Here is a 19,218-nt window from a genome sequence, read left to right on the forward strand (position 1 = left end):
CACCTGCTGTCCTCTCTCCCAGCCTTCATTCACTTTGAATTCTACATCGAGTCTACGCATCTAGGCACAGAGGTTCCTTCTGAGCCATCCGGAATCCTGGAAAAGGCAGAATTCTTGCTGGAGAGTTACAGAGCCTATAGCCCTCCTTCCAGCATTTCATCCCAAAAGGCAGTCTACAGAGAATACACATAACACAGTTAGAAATTAAGCAAGCCTGCTGATTATTCTGGCTGCCATTCAGCAAAAGGACCCAGGTTAACATAAGAAGAAGAGCCTTGCTGGATCAGACTACTGGTTCATCTAGTCCAGCATCCTGTATCACATAACGGCCAACAGTCCCTTTGGTGGTCCAACAGCAGAGCATAGAGGCCGAGGCCTTCCCCTGATGTTGCCTCCTGGCTCTGGGAATCAGAAGCTGACTGCCTCTGAATGTGGAGGTTGCCTTTAGGCCGAGCTTCTTCTGGGGGATGACTGGTAGCTGATGAAGTCAGAGAGGAAGGGGCCTGGTGATAGTTGGCCATGTAGTCTGCTGGAGTGAACTTTCTTCTCTCTCCCTCAGTTTCTGCCGCATTGATGAAATCTGGGAGGGAGGGCCTAGGTAATAGCGGGCAAGTTGTACATGCTGCAACTTCTGTTTAGATCTCTGGCTGAATTTGAGGAGGTTGGGAGGTAGAGACAGCATATGTGATCCTCATTTCCTCTCTTCTCCATTCACCGAATCTCTCAAAAAGGACAATGATGCACGTGTACTGATATGGGCTTCACTCTTTCTTTCTATAAATGACTCTCCATGTAACAAATGTAAAACATTTGAAGCAGCCGCCCCACCTCAACCTGTCCTCCACTTTCATCACAGTCGGATAGGGACAGGAAAAATGTTCCCTGATGTTGCCTTTAAAAATTATTCCTACTAACCCTATCGTGATCTTAATTTCTGCAATTGTCTGATGATTGTCAATACAATTTTAGAATGCTTCCTTAAACAGGTGTGTTGGTGAGAGAATTTGTAAACAGCATCTTTCTTTCAAAATTGTTAGATTTAGCTCTAAACGTCTGTTGGTGTTTTTTGGGCTTACAGCTGTTCTTGGCGTACACAACCTGGTCAACAACCCAAAATTTGATGAGGGAACCACCGGTAAAGACGGTAAAGAAATTGTGAAAAGTAAGTGGGCGCAGCTCCTCAATATCTTTTATATACCCAGTCCAGGTCATACAAGAGGATAGATGAATTGCTGAAATGTGCAATGACACAAGTCCACAATTGCCACTTAGAGGCTGAAACGTAGAAGAGTTGGTTTTTATACCCTGCTTTTGACTACCCGAAGGAGTCTCAGGGTGGCTTACGATCACCTTCCCTTCCTCTCCCCACAACAGACACCCTATGAGGTAGGTTGGGGCTGAGAGAGCTCTGAAAGAGAGAGTGTCTGACTCAAAGTCACCCAGCTGGCTTCATGTGGAGGAGTTGGGAATCAAACCTGGTTCTCCAGATTAGAGTCCGCTGCTCTTAACTGCTACACCATACTTGCTTAGCTATCTTTCCGTCACTAATCTGTTTGCTTTGGGAAGTAAAAAGTTACTTGGATGTGATATGTTAAATTTTTACATTTAAGTACATCCCTACTTTTATCTTCACAACAACCCTGTGAGGAAAGCTACACTGAGAGACAGTGGCCTATCCATATTCATCAGTGAACCTCATAGCTTGCTTTGGGGATTTGGTTCTAGTCCGGGATTCTAACTAGTGCATCGTTTGTCTGACATAGGCCTGGTATACACAGGCAGCAGAATGAGGTGTTAAAATGGACTGTACAGCTTCAGACTGTGGCAACAGGAGTGCACTTTTCCATGTTACAACTCCTTGCAAGTTTTAAAAGACCGCCAAGCACATCAGGGATAAATATTCTAGCCCTGCTTTCTCCGGACTGTGCTAGTTTTCTATTTACAGGGATATTTTTTTACACAGGAGAGCCAGTTTGGTGTAGTGGTGTAGTGGTGTAGTGGTTCAGTGTGCGGACTCTAATCTGGGAGAACCAGGTTTGATTCCCCACTCCTCCACTTGCACCTGCTGATGTGACCTTGGGTCAGTCACAAGCTCTGGCACAGCTGTCCTTGAAAAAGAGCAGTTTGTGTCAGAGTTCTCTCAGCCCCACCCACCTCACAGGGTGTCTGTTGTGGGGAGGGGAAGGGAAAGGAGTTTGTAAGCCGCTCTGAGACTCCAAGTGAAGGGCGGGGTATACATCCAATCTCTTCTTCTTCTTCATTAATAAATGGGATCCTTAACTGGCAACGTGAAGTGGGACAGCTCATTCTACCAAGATTCTTCTGACTCAGTCTCATCTCATTCTTCATGTATAGACCCGGTAGGGTTGCCAGGCAACCTCTGGGACAGAAGACTTCATCCATATGTTGACATTGCTTCCACCTAAGGCCTGGAAATGACATTACCATGCTCTAGGATTTCACCATTGCTTCCAGCTGAAACCTGAAAGTTTCACTTTCGCCAACACTCTAGGATTTCACCAATCTCCATGTTAAAAAATATAGAGATCTGCAAAATTCAAGAGTGTCAGTGATGTTACTTCTGGGTTTTAGCTGGAAATGTCATCAATGACATCCTGTCCTCCATGTTTTATTTATTTATTTATTTATTTATTTATTCAGCTTGATATACCGCCCTAACCCCCGTAGGGGTCTCTGGGCGGTTTACAGAGGGGGTGCTAATCACTTGTTAACCCTAACTAGGGCCACACACTGTTTCTGGGGAAGGGGCAGCCTACCGGCACCCAGGTGGAGGCAGATGTCTTCCTGATCTGGCTGGCTTCATGTGTCCCGGCGGTGAATGGGCTGTTGTTCCTGGTGCCTCGGCGATTCGGCGCGCTGCTAGCGTCCTCCCAGGGCCTGACTCCATCCTTCAGGTTCCGTCGCGCTCCTGGGTGACGTCACCGTGCGCCTCCTGCTGCACGGCAGCCTGCTCGTTGTTACCGCTGCTTGGCCACTAGGGGTCGCTCCTTCCGGGCCTGCTGCTTGCCGGTTGCCGCTGCGCCGCCGCACTCTTTTCTTGCCTCCACCGCCGGAATTCAGTAGATCTTCGCCTCAGGGTTATGAACCACCACTTGCATGTTTCTGTCCCCAAACATTCCATCGGAATCAGGAGCCCCTGGGGGCATTGCTTTTGAGTGACGAATCCCCCCACAAGCCCCTTTCTTCTGTTTCTTGGGGTTGGAAAGCCGTGAAAATAGTCCCTAATTAGGCTCCAATATCGGCAGGGAACCTGGGGAGGCCGGCATCCCTAATTCAGGGAGACAGTAAAGCTGGAAACATTTTAAAATCCAGGCGGCCTCGCTTCTAAGCAAACTGGGGCTGAAAATCTTCCCCAAAAGTGTGTGCAGGGCTTTCTGGGCATGGACCCTGGCTAAAGTGGACCTCCTGATGACACCTGGTACATACAAGGGAAAACGTTATGGTTTTCCCTTGTATGGCCGTGGCCCCGCCCCCAGCGTGCCTGGTGTCCTCCTGTCACTTCCGGGTGATGTGCGTGTGGCGCGCACGTGCGCACAGGACACCAACCGGAAGCCACCTGCTCCCGGCAAAGATACACTTGGCAACCCTAGAACAGGGATAGTTTGGCAAAGGTTTGCCACCAATAGCAGGCAAAGGGTACTTTAAGACTAGGCCTCAGGCTCAGAGTAATACAGTTCTGGGCTATGTGGGCCACTGGACTGGTGGTAGTGGAAAGTGCTGTCAAGTTGCAGCCAATGTATGGCACCCCCTCAAGGGTTTTTTCAAGGTGAGACATACAGCGGTGGTTTGCCATTGCCTGCCTCTGCATACTATCCCTAGACTTCCTTGGTGGTCTCCTATCCAAAGTACTAACCAGGATCAACCCTGCTTAGCTTCCAAGATCTGACAAGGTTGGGTGAGCCTGGGCCATCCAGATCAGGATCCACTGGACTGACTCATTATAAGGCAGCTCTATATTTATTACCTATTATTACTGTGTTTGCTAATATTATAATTCAGTGACTATTGGGTTAGATTCTAGAATCAGGACAACCTGTATTGAATACCCTAGGAAAAGCATCTGCAGAAGAAGAAGAAAAAGTGTACATTTGGGTTTCAGTACAAAGGAAGGTAATTACCTGCCAATCCCATCGAAATCAGTGGTCAAATTAATCACAATTACTGTAAGTTCCATTCATATGAAAAGTCTAACTTTTATGTTTTGGTGCCTGGAGCCTGTTGTGAGTATGGCTTGTGAAAGACTGATTGCAAAGGCAGTTGCTGTCAAGGAGGCCTTGCCTTTCCCCATACTTCTAATGAAGATGTCCAAGGGAGGGAGAGGAATGAGTGGGAGAAAAACCTGCTCTCTTCCATCTCCATTGAGGCTGATCTTTAGCCTTCCCAGCTGGAGTCCAGCATGTCCCAGCCACCGGATGCTTACACTGCTAATTCACGTGTGTCTCTGTGATTATTTTTGCAAACAAGGCCAACATTTCGGCTTGGTGGGTTTGGCCAAACTAAGCTGCTGTCAGGAATGCAGCAACCAGGAATTTGCTCTGTCAGCCCACTTTGTTCCAAAAACAATACCTTTCCCTCTCCCCCCATGTTTTGTTTCATTTTTTAATTAGAAGGGGATGGGATGAAGCATTTAGTTCAGGAGTTGCTGTGATTCAAGAATTATGATTAAAAACAGTAGGTCATGCGGGGTTGTGCAGCAGGGCAAAGGAGCTGCCGCTAATTATCTATAAGAGAACACAGAAGCTACAAAGGCTTGCTTATCTAGGACTAAGCCACACTGAATAAAGTAGCACTTACTTCTGAGTAAAACACCCAGAATTGCACTTTAAATCAGTTAAGAAGTTCTGTTAGAATATCTTAATTCACAAGTATTTAGCACTTGTTAGCTTTTTAACAAATGCTTGTGTGACTTTCATAAAATCTTGTGTAAATAAAGAAGAAGAGAGAAGAAGAAGAGATTGGATTTATACTTGGAGTCTCAGAGTGATTTACAATCTCCTTTCCCTTCCCTTCCCCACAACAGACACCCTGTGAGGTAGGTGGGGCTGACAGAGCTCTGAGAGAACTGCTCTTCAGAGAAGAGAACAGCTCTGAGAGAACTTGTGACTGACCCAAAGTCACCCAGTTGGCTTCATGTGGAGGAGTGGGGAATCAAACCCGGTTCTCCCGGATTAGAGTCCTTGCTCTTAACCACTACACCAAACTGGCTGTCTTGATATTTGAAACAAATTGGAGCACAAAGGCAATCAGCTGCTTTTCTGAAGAGGCCACGGAGACCTTGCCCAGGCCACTACTTGGACTGATTTCACAGATCGATCACATTTTTCCCAATTCCTCCTCCAAAAAATTCAGAGATGCATACCTGAAACCTCACCAAACTGTTCTTGTTGTAAACACCCTGTAAGGTAGTTTAGGCTGAGTGAAAGTGATTGTCCCAAGGTCACCCAACGAGCATCATGGCTGGTGTAAGATTTGAACCTAGGTCTTTTCCAGTCAAAGTCCAACACTGTAGTAGTTCCCATACTGCAAACATAATGAGTTTACAGGTGCAAACTTACTCTCCCCCTCCCACATGATCCCTACCAGTGTGCATTGAACTATACAGAGAGAAAGCCCACAGCCATTTTTATGACAGTGGTGGCAATTTTTGTAGACATTAAATCATGGAAATAGCTGTGGCAACAGACCAGTTCACATTGAGATGTCTGCCTATGCTCCCGTGCATAGGCAAGATTGTGTGGAGAGAGAAAGAGAGAGAGAGAGAGAAGCAAAAAAAGAGAGGACCGCTCGTATGTATCTATTGGCTGAACATGAGAATTGCCTTCATAGGAAACTGTGCAGATAGGAATGCTCTGTTTGTGGTGTTTCGATGGCTGTTTCCACACATTGTAAAGAGGTAGCTGTGTTAGTCTGTTGTAGTAAAATAAAAGACCCAGTGGCGCCTTGAAGCCTAACTACATTTATTTAGATAATTCCATGTGGTCAGCCGTGTTGGTCTGAAGCAGTAGAACAAATTTAGAGTCCAGTGGCACCTTTAAGATCAACAAAGGTTTATTCATACCTTGAATAAACCTTTGTTGGTCTTAAAGGTGCCACTGGACTAAATGTGTACATCATTTATTTAGATTTCCACCCCATATGGCTAAATGGGGTGCCTTCCATGTTGACTGAATGCATGCCATCGCTTGCTGGCACAGTCATCTTAACATGTGTGTGTGAACTTCTCCTTTGTCCGCAGTACTTAAGGCAGCTGGGCAGGTCCATGGGAATGCCCTGTCATGCTCTATCCATGCAGCAAAGACAGTGTTGCATATGCAGATACACAACTGTTCAAAGTAGCTCTTGACTGTGACCATCTCAAACATGATTCAAAAGTTAGATTCAAGTCCAGTAGCACCTGAGAAATCAACAAGTTTTTCGGGATATAAGCTTTTGAGAGTCAAAACCTATACTCTGACTGGTATTCATTTATTTTATTTACATTATTTGTAGTCCACCTTTCCCACGAGGACTGAAGGGGGATTACACAAAGTGAGTCAAGTACAATCAACAAAATTAGTGTTGTATCGGACAGTCAGCTTTGACTCTTGGCTGTTAACATGCTGAGCATGTTAAAAACGAAAACAAACTTTAACTGTGTGGCTCTCATGTGTTTGAAATGGCTCCTTGGCTTGCTGACATAGCATTAGCCTACCAGCACAGTGTAGTCAGGAAGTTGCCTTATATTGACTCAGACCCTTGGTCCATCAAGGGCAGTATTGTCTACTCAAACAGGCAGCAGCTCACCAGCATCCCAGGTAGAGGTTTTTTCCATCACATCCTACCTGATTCTTTTAACTGGAGATTCTGGGCATTGAACTTGGGACCTTCTGCATGCCAAGCAGATGCTCTACCACTGAGCCACAGCCTCTATCTATGTATGTAACGAATCCGTGTCTGAATGAGATGTTAATTACATGCAACTCTGTATGGATTCTTGTACATCTCTGGCATCACTTTTAAAACAGGCCTTAGATTCTCCCTAGCAGTATCTGTAGTAGCAGTTCTACCTGTCTTTCAAACAACTTGAGCCAACAAAACTGTTCTGACTCAGTCACCAGAAGAACGACTGCATGGACTCTCTCACATATAGGGGCTGCTTAATGAGAAGAGCAAGGGGAGGATTTTGTTGATGGCCAGCATCCCTCCTGTTCATGCTGGGCGTCGCCACTTGCTGAATGCTAACAGATAGCCTCCTGCTTAGACAGCTTGGGTGGTCTAAGCCTGTTTGTTATGAATCCCATTAGTCTAATGCTGAAACACTATAATTGCAAATTAGCGTTGGAAGCCATGATTTATATACCTATCCCGGAATAGCCAGTGCTCATCTACAGCACATTGCTGCCTGCACTGAGAATTGTATGTCTCTCAAGTAAGGCTACTCTATGAAGACTTAATAAATCATGTGCTGGCAGAGGAGCAGTTTTGGTGGTATTACTGTATAAAATATGCAGATGTTGCAATTTCACAAACACTAATTGAATGAGCAGATGGTCCGCTAATGTAAGAGATGGATCGTGAGGGCAGATCCCGGGATTTGGTGAATATCTGTTCCTTACTTGAAAACAGCAGAGCTCTATAGAGCAAAAGGAACACCCCTTATTCTCTTTACAGGATGAAATCATTCATGGGTCTCCATAATGAGGCTGAGATTAACCAGAGCTGCACTATCTTGGATTACTCTAGGGCAGTCCCCTCTAAACTGAGTCAGTGTGAGCTAGTTCACATTTTTTTAGCCTCCGGCTCACACATTTTCATCTTAGCTCAGGAAAGATGGCTCCAGAGCAAACTAATTTATGCAGTAGCCAAATAGCTTGCTCACAACTTTAATGCCAGTAGCTCACAAAATAGAATTTTTGCTCACAAGACTCCAGAGCTTAGAGGGAGCATTGCTCTAAGGTCATTTTCGCGCAGGTGATGATGAAGCTTCTGCCCCAATATCACAGAGGTGCTGCTGGAAATCTCCCTGGTTGTCATTGCCTGAGGATGGGTTGAGCCTTGCGAAGGCAACAGATTCAGGGCCTAACTGCAAGTTATGTTCTCCCAGTGTCCTCACAATCAAACATGTCTTACAAGTTCTAAGCTGAAAAATTAGTCCTAGGTACATATGGTCAGGCCTGTAGCCAGGAATTTTTCCAGGGAGGTGCCAAGGGTACTAATTAAATTAAACAAAATCACGAGATTTCACACACACCCCTTTCTTGGTGCACTTTAAAGGGGCCCAGTGAGCCTGGCGGCCCCATGGCACCAGCCTGCATCCGTAGCGGGGGGGGGGGGGGGGGGGGCTGCACTCTGTTCAGTGGCAGCGGTGAGCCAGCATCCCCAGCTCGGACAAGGAACCAGGTAGCTGCACTGCCTCCAGTGGCCTCAAGCAGGGGGGAACGGCGATCTGCACAAAGAGGGCGGTGACAGTGACTTCAATGGGAAGATTGGGGTGGGGGTGTTGAAGATTTGATAGGGGGTGCTGCCCCCAATGCCCTCCCCCCTCACTGGCTATGGGGCCTGTGTATGATCCTGACTTGGATTGGGACCATGGTGTGCAAGGAAAGGGGGGACTTAAACCTTCCTCCTGCAGTTTTTCTGACCTGCAACAGCCTTGGGGAGTGTTGCTGTTTGTCCCTTTGGCTCAGAGGTTAAGACGTTGAGCTGAAGACCAGAAGGTCTGTCGTTCAGCTGTTCAAGACCGTAGTGCTGCATGACAGAGTGAGCTCCCATCTCTGGCCCCAGCTCCTGCCAACCCAGCAGTTCGAAAGCAAGACATTGCAAGTAGATAAATAGGTACCACTTCGGTGGGAAGGTAACAGCATTCTGTACACCTTGGCATTTAGTCATGCCAGCCACATTACCATGGAAACATCTTCGGACAATGCTGGCTCTTCGGCTTGGCAACAGAGATGAGCACCACCCCCTAGAGTCAGATTCAACTAGCTTTCGAGCAAGGGAAACCTTTACCTTTACCTAACTGCATGTTAAGCCCTGAACAATAACCATATTGGGAGTACTGGTTTTTAATGTATATCTAACATGTCTTGAGGCAGATATCAGGGAAAATGAAAATAATGTGTATTTCCAATAATGCTTTGGTGGCATTCCCCTTCAGAATTGGTTTATGTTTTTCAGATGTGGTCAAAGGGGAAAAGGTCAAACCAGTTTTTGAAGAGCCGCCTAATCCAACCAATGTAGAAGCCACTTTGCAAAGGATTAAGGCAAATGATCCTACACTCCTGGAAGTGAATCTGAACAATATAAAGGTACTGAAAGGCATGCCACTGCATTTAATTTGTTTTCTGGAGTACTTCTTCATGCACAGAAGAAGGACAGAGCAGAACCCTGAGAGATTATACTAATATGCAGCAGTACAGATGCATACTAGGGTTGCCAGGTCCAGGGTGGAAAATATCTGGAGACTTTGGGGTGGATCCAGGAGAGGGCGGGGTTTGGGGAGAGGAGGGGCTTCAGCATGGTACAATGGCATAGCGTCCACCCTTCAAAGCAGCCAGTTTCTCAAGAGGAGCTGATCCCTGTCAGCTGGAGATCAGTTATAAAAGCAGGAGATCTCCAGGCCCCACCTGGAGGCTGGCAGCCGTAATGTACACACAGGGGCTGTATATTTGAATTATCCCCCCCCCCCATTAAAATCTTTGTGAATGGATAAAGTCAGTAAGGAAGCAAGGCACAGAGCTAAAATTTCAGCAAGCTTCTGGAGATTCTGGAAAATTCACGAGCTCAGCCATGCCCCCCAGACCAAGAGAGTCGACTCCTATGAATAACAAATTGAAATGTTTTGTAGTTTGTAGAGCAAGCATAAACCACAGTTTGCCAGTTTAGATGTAAAAACAAATAACGGCTCACTGCCAGAGGGAGGGAATTGGAGCACCTGGCAGAAGAGGAGAGGCAGAGAAGAGAGCGTAGGCATATTAGGAGGGTTACCAACTTCAGGTCAGGAAATTACTGGAGATTTGGGGGTGGAGCCTGGGAAGAGTGTAATTCCATGGAGTCTACCCCACAAAGCAGCCATTTCCTGAAGATCCGTTTGTATGCTGAGAGCTGTCCAGGTGCCACCTGGAGGTTGGCAAACTTACATATGATGCTTGATCATGTAATGCTGAACCATGGTCTGGCTTTACCTAGGAACTGGCTCTCAGGACTCCAAAGTTGCCACTAGAAACCAAACGTTGTCATAACTGAGGTTGCACATATACCTAATCTGCTCTCCCTAACTGAAACACTTCATTTATTTAAATTAAAATCCAGTGTCTATTTAATGTTATAAATTGGTACTTTTTCCCCTGTAATGCAGAATATCCCAATTCCAACACTGAAGGAGTTCGCAAAAGCTTTGGAAACCAATACATATGTGAAGAAATTCAGCCTGGCAGCTACTCGGAGCAATGATCCTGTTGCCATTGTAAGCTGAACAAAGCATTCCTTGAAAAACCTTGTCTCTACAAGAGGTAGAGCTGCAAATGCTGAAAAATGTCTGAGGGAATACAAATTTGTACATAGCTTTAGGGCTGTACCATTTTTGACATTATTTTTGTCTCTTTATTAAATTTCTTTCCTCTGTTCTGTTTGAGGAATGTGCTCTCTGTCTAGTATTGTCATTATTTTTCTGGCTGGACCCCTTTGTCTTTAACCAATACTGGACAAGCAGAAATTCAACAGATGCAGCTGTCCCCATCACTGCATTTCTACGGCAAGAAAACTTCACTTGTTGTATTACTGCTTACCATGTTGTTATTAAAGGCACCAGAGTCCCAACAGGAAACAAACAAACAAACATGAAGGCAACCTTTCAAATGTAATCCATAAGTAGAAACTTCATTTTTTTCCCCTTTTGCTCAGATCTTAAATTATAGGGTCCTACTTCACAGTCCTGATATCTTTGCTTCATCAGATGTGTTTCGTATATGTGGAAGTCAGTAAGAACACAAACGTGCACCTACAAATATGGCCTCCCTTCCTTCTCTCCACCCCATCATGCCTTGCTCCTTAGACCTTACTAATCAATAAGAACATAAGAACATAAGAGACGCCAATGTTGGATCAGGCCAAAGGCCCATCCAGTCCAACACTCTGTGTCACACAGTGGCCAGAAATACCAGTGCCATCAGGAGGTCCAGCAGTGGGGCCAGGACATTAGAAGCCCTCCCACTGTTGACCCCCCCCCCCAAGCACCAAGAAGACAGAGCATCACTTGCCCCAGAGCCCCTAGCTATACCTTGTGGCTAATAGCCACTGATGGACCTCTGCTCCATATGCTTATCTAATTCCCTTTTGAAGCCGTCCATGCTTGTAGCACCCACCACTTCCTGTGGCAGTGAATTCCATGTGTTAATCACTCTTTGGGTGAAGAAGTACTTCCTTTTATCCGTTCTAACCCGACCGCTCTGCAGTTTCATGGAGTGCCCACGAGAGCTAGTATTCTGCTCTGCTGCCTATATTGGCCAAGCTCTAATATATTAAATGCTCTTCCAGTTGGAATATCACCACTGCTCCATATCTTATGAGCCCTCCCATCTTCTAGGATTCCACATTACATGGAATATAATGCGGGGGGGGGGGGGAACAGCGCTGGGCCTTTGCAGAATTCTAGAGCTTCTTACCTGTAAAGATTTCTGTGAGCTGCAGTCTTCTGGAAAGCAAAGGAAGGCCTTGTTTGTGAAGGAAAGCTGTCCATATTACTTGAATGAGTTAACTCCTCATTCCTCAGTTTTAAAAGTTACTCTGAGAGTGGCTTTAGATGATATAGTGCTAAAAAGTAGGTTGCTGAGTGACCTGCACATCCCCTTTCCATATTTCTGATGCAGGAAGCAAAGCTATGACTCGTTCCGCTCTTCTGTGTGTTGGTACATAAGGCATTTGCCTACCCTGAATCACAGTGGGCTGCTAAATAACACCTGAAACTACCTCTGGTTAAATGTGACATTTAGCTAAAGTGAAATTTTGTTTATATCTACCAGTACAGTGCTGAAGTATGGTAAAAATGAAATACATTCAATCATATAATTATGTTGACCCCCCATTTTTAAAAATAAATTGTAAGAGAGAACTTTAAAGGCCACATTCTCATGTTTGGGACATTGCCATGCCAGGGACATATATTTGGTTGGGATATTTCACCTATTGTTTGTGGATAATCTTGAGATCCTAACTCACGCATCTATTTTTATGGCTTCAGGCTTTTGCTGATACACTAAAAGTGAACAAGACATTGAAAAGTCTAAATACAGAGTCCAACTTTATCACCGGGATCGGCATCCTTGCCCTGGTTGATGCCCTAAAAGTGAATAAGACACTGGCAGAGATCAAAATTGACAATCAGGTAAGACACTGACAGAGATCAGAATTGACAGTCAGGTAAAGGAATGGACCATGGACTGGAAGCTGGCTTTGGCTATAGAAAATACATGGCTTGGCAGCATAAAATCAGCAGCAAGGAGGTGTTCAAGGTGTAGTTATGAAATATTTCTGAAATAAGAGAGATCTGTGAGTGGTAGGATTTGGTTTTTTGTTTCCTTGCAACTTCAGAAATGTAATAGATCTGCAGTTCTCGAAGCAAAGAGCTGATTAATATCCTGATAGTAACAGCCAAGACTTCGATAGTGAGTAAATGGAAAGGAAATACACTTCCGTCAATGCAACAGTGGTTGCATAAAGTATGGGATTTTTTTCCTGCAAGAAAAAATCTCCCTCTGGGAAAACTTGGAGGACGTTGAAAGTCACCTACTGAATCCCCTTGACAAATGGTATCCAATACTTGAGAAAACGAATCTACATAAATTTGACTGGGAAAACATAAAAGATCTTAAATATAAATTCCTAACCTATGGCTGAACTTTGCATATCATTGTGCAAGTATCTGTTCACTTTTCAGGTTAAGGTTTTGGTGGCTTATTTTATAGTGATTTTCCATAGCCGTGCCTGTGTTAGGTTTAGGATTGCTAAGGAAGACCGTATTCACCCCTTCTTAAGTACTTGGTGTATTTGTTTTTTTTATGCACTCCGCTGTATTGTAATGTATCTTACCTTGTATAAATTAAAAAAAATAAATCTGCAGTTCTCAGTGAAAACGTGAAGAAAACTGGGTACAAAGAATAAAATATAAAGAACATCAAAACTGTGGTGCTAGGTCAGTTGTCCAGCACTCTGCCTTCAAGCTGGGCGACTCAGACTATTAAATGATCAGGAACTTCTATCCACGGTGAACACCTGAAGCTGCCTTATAGTGAGTCAGATCATCTGTCTATCAAAGTTGGTAAAATAAAATATAATAATAATAATTTTAAAAGTTGGTATGGTCTACTCTGACTAGCAATGGCTGTTCAGGTCTCAGGTCTTTCACATCACCTACTACCTGGTCCTTTTAACTGGAGATGCTGGCTACTGCACACAAAGAAGATAGATACAGTGCTGCTGCGCCATTGCCCTGACCTATGGAACTGTGTTGCTCAGTCAGACCAAAGTTTCATCTTGTTGTTGTTCAGTCGCACAGTCGAGTCCGACTCTTCGCGACCCCATGGACCAGATCACGCCAGGCCTTCCTGTCTTCCGCCATCCTCTGAAGTTGGCTCAACTTTATGTTCGTTGCAACTATGACACTGTCTAACCATCTCATCCTTTGCCGTCCCCGTCTTCTTTGACCATCAATCTTTCCCAGCATCAGGGTCTTCTCCAGTGAGTGCTCCCTTCTCATTTGGTGGCCAAAGTATTGGAGCTTCAGTTTCATTATCTGGCCTTCCAGGGAACAGTCAGGGTTGATTTCTTTTAGGATTGACTGATTTGATCTTTTTGCAGTCCAAGGGACTCTCAAGAGTCTTCTCCAGCACCATAGTTCAAAAGAATCTATTCTTCGGCGCTCGGCCTTCCTTATAGTCCAACTCTCGCAGCCATACATGACTACTGGGAATACCATTGCTTTGACCATGCGGACTTTTGTTGGCAGGGTGATGTCTCTACTTTTTATCATGCTGTTTAGGTTCGCCATCGCTTTCCTCCCAAGAAGCAGGCGTCTTTTAATTTCATGGTTGCTGTCACAGTCTGCGGTGATCTGGGATCCCAGGAACGTGAAGTCTGTCACTACTTCCACAACTTCCCTTTCTATTTGCCAAGGAGTGATGGGGCCGGATGCCATGATCTTAGTTTTTTTGATGTTGAGCTTCAAGCCCACTTTTGCACTCTCCTCTTTTACTCTGAGCAAGAGGCTCTTTAGATCCTCTTCACTTTCAGCCATTAGAGTGGTATCATCTGCATATCTGAGGTTGTTGATCTTTTCCCCAGCAATCTTAATTCCCGCTTGTGATTCATCCAGGCCAGCATTTCGCATGATGTACTCTGCATATATATTAAATAAGCAAGGCGACAATATACATCCTTGTCGTACTCCTTTTCCTATGCTGAACCAATCAGTTGTTCCATATCCGGTTCTAACTGTCGCTTCTTGGCCCTTATACAGGTTTCTCAAGAGACATGTGAGGTGGTCTGGTACTCCCATCTCTTTAAGGACATGCCATAGTTTGTTATGATCCACACAGTCAAAGGCTTTAGCATAGTCAGTGAAGCAGAAGTTGATGTTTTTCTGTTACTCTCTTGCTTTCTCCATAATCCAGCGAATGTTGGCAATTTGATCTCTAGTTCCTCTACCTCTTCAAAACCCAGCTTGTACTTCTGGCAGTTCTCTATCCACGTACTGTTGAAGCCTAGCTTGTAGGATCTTGAGCATGACCTTGCTAGCATGTGATATGAGTGCAATTGTGCGATAGTTTGAACATTCCTTGGCATTGCCCTTCTTTGGGATTGGAATGTATACTGACCTTTTCCAATCCTGTGGCCACTATTGCGTTTTCCAAATTTGCTGGCAAATTCAGTCCAGCACTTTAACAGCATCATCTTTTAAGACTTTGAATAGCTCAGCTGGAATACCATCACCTCCACTAGCTTTGTTGTTAGTGATGCTTTCTAAGGCCCATTTAACTTCACATTCCAGGATGTCTGGCTCGAGACGTGGCGAGGGGGCATGCGTGGTTCGATGAGGCTGTGGGCTATGCCATGGAGGGCCACCCAGGACGGACAGGCCACAGCAGAGAACTCAGACCAAGTGTGATCCACTGGAGAAGGAAATGGCAACCCACTCCAGTATCTTTGCCAAGAAAACCTCATGGACAATATCAAGTTTCATCTAGTCTAGCATTATACCACAGTATTTCACTATTGATGGTTCATTCACAAATGCAAGTTGCTGTTGGTGATGAGTGTGTATGAACTAGCTCTAATATTGTTGGCTTTCACTGAACTAGGGTGCCTGACTTTTCAAACATCTCTCCTTTAAAACTGACTTGCTATAGTCTATTATTCCATATCTCCTACTAAAATAAAGCCTTAATATGTGTTAGTTACATTTGTTCTCTATTAATTCCCTAGTACCTCTGCCTCACTCTCCCCTCTTTTTGCTGTCCCCTCTCCCTCCATGTCTAAATTTAGGCTGCAACTTCTTTGGGGAGAGATCTGTTAACTTATTGTTGCTCTGTAAAGCACCCTCATTAATAAAATGATGAGGTACCAAGTGATGTACGTGCCTGGTGTTGACCACACCTGCTTCTCTCCTTTGGAAGTAAATGTTTGCTTCTTGTTTTAATTCATTCCTTAGCGGCAGCAGCTTGGCACAGCAGTGGAGATGGAGATTGCTCAGATGCTGGAGGAGAACTCCCAGATCCTCAAATTCGGGTACCAGTTTACAAAGCAAGGTCCAAGAACAAGGGTCGCAGCAGCCATCACTAAAAATAACGACCTGGGTAAGTTACGATATCCGTCAGGCCGGCAAGAGTGCTGGAGCACCCCAAAGCCTCACTGAGGGACTAGGTTAGTGCTAATAAGGCCAGGTGTAGCTTTAAACTACAGAGATATCTTTTCAGAGTTGTAATTTTGCACAAAATGGGGAAAACCCACTTCCCGTACCCACACTTCAGAGATGCTATTAAGACAAAGCACTCTCGTATCTCTTTTTTGGTTATAGCAACATGATACTTGGGTACCCAGGACCTAAGGCCAATGCATACAGCCAGAGGTGAAACAAACAATAAAGCCTGGCACCAGATGACTGCAGCTGTAGGAATGACATGGAAATATTTTTCTCCAGCTGTTGGAGGGGGGTTGCTTCAGGCACCCACACTGAGCTTTTCAGAGTCACCACACACTGCTCAAACATGCTCATTCCTGTCTTTGCAGCATAAGGGGTTTTTTCCCCTGTGCTTGCATAGAATTAGACTATACCCTGCTTGTATCCTCTGTACCTTTGCTCAGCAACTAGCTTTGTGAGTTTGAAAAGGGAGCAGTGATTGGTAGACTGAGGCCTGAATCACCCCACCCCGTCTCACTGCCATAAGTAGCAGCCTTCAAACACCTCTGTTGCCTTTGGCTTGACTGGTAACTGAAAGGTCAGACAGCTACTGTCAGATTTGGCCCAGGGGTTCAAGTTGTTTATTACTACTATTTATTACTACTGCTACAGGCACAGGAACAGCAAGGGGAAAAGGTATAAGAAAAGACAAGCCCTGCTGGATCAGACCAGTGGTCCATTTAGCCCAGCATCCTGTCTCCCACATTCTTCTGTGTGGCCAAATTAATTATACTATCAAAAACATCCCAGAAAAAAACTGGGGGTGGGGGGGTGGGGGTTGTTCTTGGTATTTCAGCCATCACTCATCCTTGTTTATTTGGTTTTCTTGACCTATGTATGAAGAAGCCCAAGCAGGACTGTCTTAACATTCCATAGCAATCAAAAACATGGGCCCTTTTCACATTACTGCTCTAAATGAAATGTTATTTGTTGTTGGCCCGATTTCGAGTAAAACGATACAGCGACGTGGGTTTCATACAGTGAATTTCCTTCCATTAATGAGCCGTCTCTGAAGTGCTATGGTAATTTCAAACAGTACCACTTTTTCCCCTGTGTGATCTTCCTCTGACTTTTGTTTAACATTCTAAGGTGAGCGCTATAGCACTTTGACTCAATGGAGTCAATGCATCTCAGTGGTGGTGCTATAGCACTGAAGTGCTATAGCAGTTTAGCTCTACAGCGCTCACCTTAGAAGTTTTTTTTTAAAGTCCAAGGAAGATCATGTGGCGAAAAAGGGCAGGGGGAAAGCAGAATTGTAGGAAACCCTATGGACATTTTAAACAGCGCACCACAGTGATTCAGAAGTGCAATGAAGGGGTAGGAAATGGAAGAAAGCCGTTTTTCTCGAAAGCAGCTCAACCACACTTTGCTAACCTGACACAAGCGGGTTTGTATGAACAGGTAAATAAATTCCACTAGCAGCTAGTTACTAAAGCTGGTCCATCTGAAATGACAGGGGGGGGGGGAATTAGCAACCAGTTACTAAAATGGAATACAAAGGCAGTTAAAGAAGGACATTGGGGTAACAACATCTCCCTGCTTTGCTTCTGATCTTAGGAAAACTGAATATTTTCAGCACTTCTTTTACGGGCCCATGCATCTTGGATTATATGTTTCCCCCCCCCAGAAACTCCTGTAGCAGTAGGGTTAATCTGTATCAATAATCCCTGTTTACACAAGCAAGGAATTCTAGAATGTGTAGCCTTCCCTTTGCTCAGACTCTCTGATTACCCTTGAATCAGCGTGTTAGACTTTGAACAACCAGTTCCTAAGATTCTGACATAGGACTGCCAGCTTAGGGCTAGTTACCATCCCTCAGCCTAAACTTCCTCTCAGTGCTGCTGGTGTTGTAAGGATAAGCATTATAACCCCAGGTAAACTGCTTTAAGAATGGAAGAATGGAAGGAAGCAGATCTGATAAATATTACCCTGTTTCTGTTTTTGCATGCTGCAAGTTTAGAAAAGTGAATCTGGACTCTGACCAAACTGTGTTTTGCCCCCTGTGCTCTCTAGTTCGGAAGAAACGAGTGGAAGGAGAACGCCACTAGCCTTGCCTCTGTGGACATGAATCAGCTGCCCATCAATAAGAACGGGTCAGTCAGCAATCTCAGAAAATTCACTGCTCTGAAGGGAAGACACTGGAAAGCCTTTAGAAGAAGGCTGCTCATGCTCCATTACTCTTGTGCTCTCTTTTTAAACAAAACAATCAAGTCCGATTCTCTTTTAAGCATTTGTTTTAAAACAACAACAACACCGTTTTGATTGACTTATGTAAAAGCCAATACACACTCCATGCAGGTCAAATGGGCTTTATTGTAGAACTTCTGAAACCACTATGAGCCTTTCTTTGCCCTTTCCCTCCCTCCTTGTAAAAAGAAAATGAGCTAAAAGGATGCTAGACGTAAAATGGAGTCCTTTTGCTTCTAAGCCTTACTAAATAGCATAGGCCTTTCTCGTGGGAATCGTTTTGCTAAGTTCCACTTATGTGAGTAAGGAGCACTCAGTGCAAAGAAATATTTGCTGTGCTGCATTCCTGGTTTCTGGTCCGGCAATCTACAGTCACACTCTGAATGCGGGTTGCCTGGTTTTGGTGCTTGAAAAGTGAAAGCCAGATGTTAGCTGCTCCCCCTTCCCTCACTATTAACCTGGGGCACAATCCGCTGGGAAACTCTCACACCCATGAAGCTGCCTTATACTGAATTACACCCTTAGTTCATCAAGGTCAGTACTGACTGGCAGCAGCTCCTCAAGGTTTCAGGTAGGGGTCTTTCACATCACCTACTGCCTGGTCCTTTTTAACTGGAGGTGCTGGGGATTCCTGAGAAAGCTCCTTTGAAATGAAGGAGAGCTGCCCCCTGGACTGTGTCAGAAGTGTCTGTCTTCTGCTCTTGCACCTTTAATATCTGATATCTCACCTTGTCCCCATGGTCGGACCAGCATTGTTCGGCTCTTCTTTAAAGCACTACTCGCCTTACTGGGTAGCACTTTCTGCAGGTCATAGAATTATAAAGCTGAAAGGGACCAAGTCATTTAGACTAACCTTACACTGCAACGTAGGATCACCCCCTTCACCAACACCCCAATAGTTCGACCTACAAAAACCAGACTACAAAGTGCCATAAACATAAAACAGGTATACCACAGGAAAGCACTCATTGAGTGAATAGTTGTAAGAATGATCACAAAAAGAGTCAAGGTATGTGTTGTATGGAGGGCCACAGCCAACCCACTCCCTCAAGTCACCTGGAGAAAATTCCTTCCTGACC

At 44.8% G+C, this 19,218-nt stretch overlaps 1 protein-coding gene across 1 annotated transcript in view; it reads left to right on the top strand.

Moving 5' to 3' along the window:
- LOC107122392 (tropomodulin-2-like) overlaps nucleotides 1–18,652 on the top strand; it is a 40,810-nt gene extending 22,158 nt beyond the window's left edge. Inside the window, exons 4-9 of the mRNA XM_015425482.1 lie at nucleotides 1,079–1,162; nucleotides 9,178–9,308; nucleotides 10,358–10,465; nucleotides 12,239–12,382; nucleotides 15,704–15,848; nucleotides 17,966–18,652. Of these exons, the coding sequence (XP_015280968.1) occupies nucleotides 1,079–1,162; nucleotides 9,178–9,308; nucleotides 10,358–10,465; nucleotides 12,239–12,382; nucleotides 15,704–15,848; nucleotides 17,966–18,000 (647 nt within the window). The 3' untranslated portion in view covers nucleotides 18,001–18,652. The remainder of the gene's footprint in view (nucleotides 1–1,078; nucleotides 1,163–9,177; nucleotides 9,309–10,357; nucleotides 10,466–12,238; nucleotides 12,383–15,703; nucleotides 15,849–17,965) is intronic.
- Nucleotides 18,653–19,218: the final 566 nt, after the last annotated feature.

The sequence above is a fragment of the Gekko japonicus genome, unplaced genomic scaffold (genome assembly GCF_001447785.1).
Source record: "Gekko japonicus isolate JY-2015 unplaced genomic scaffold, Gekko_japonicus_V1.1 scaffold462, whole genome shotgun sequence".
NCBI classification, from domain to species: domain Eukaryota; kingdom Metazoa; phylum Chordata; class Lepidosauria; order Squamata; family Gekkonidae; genus Gekko; species Gekko japonicus.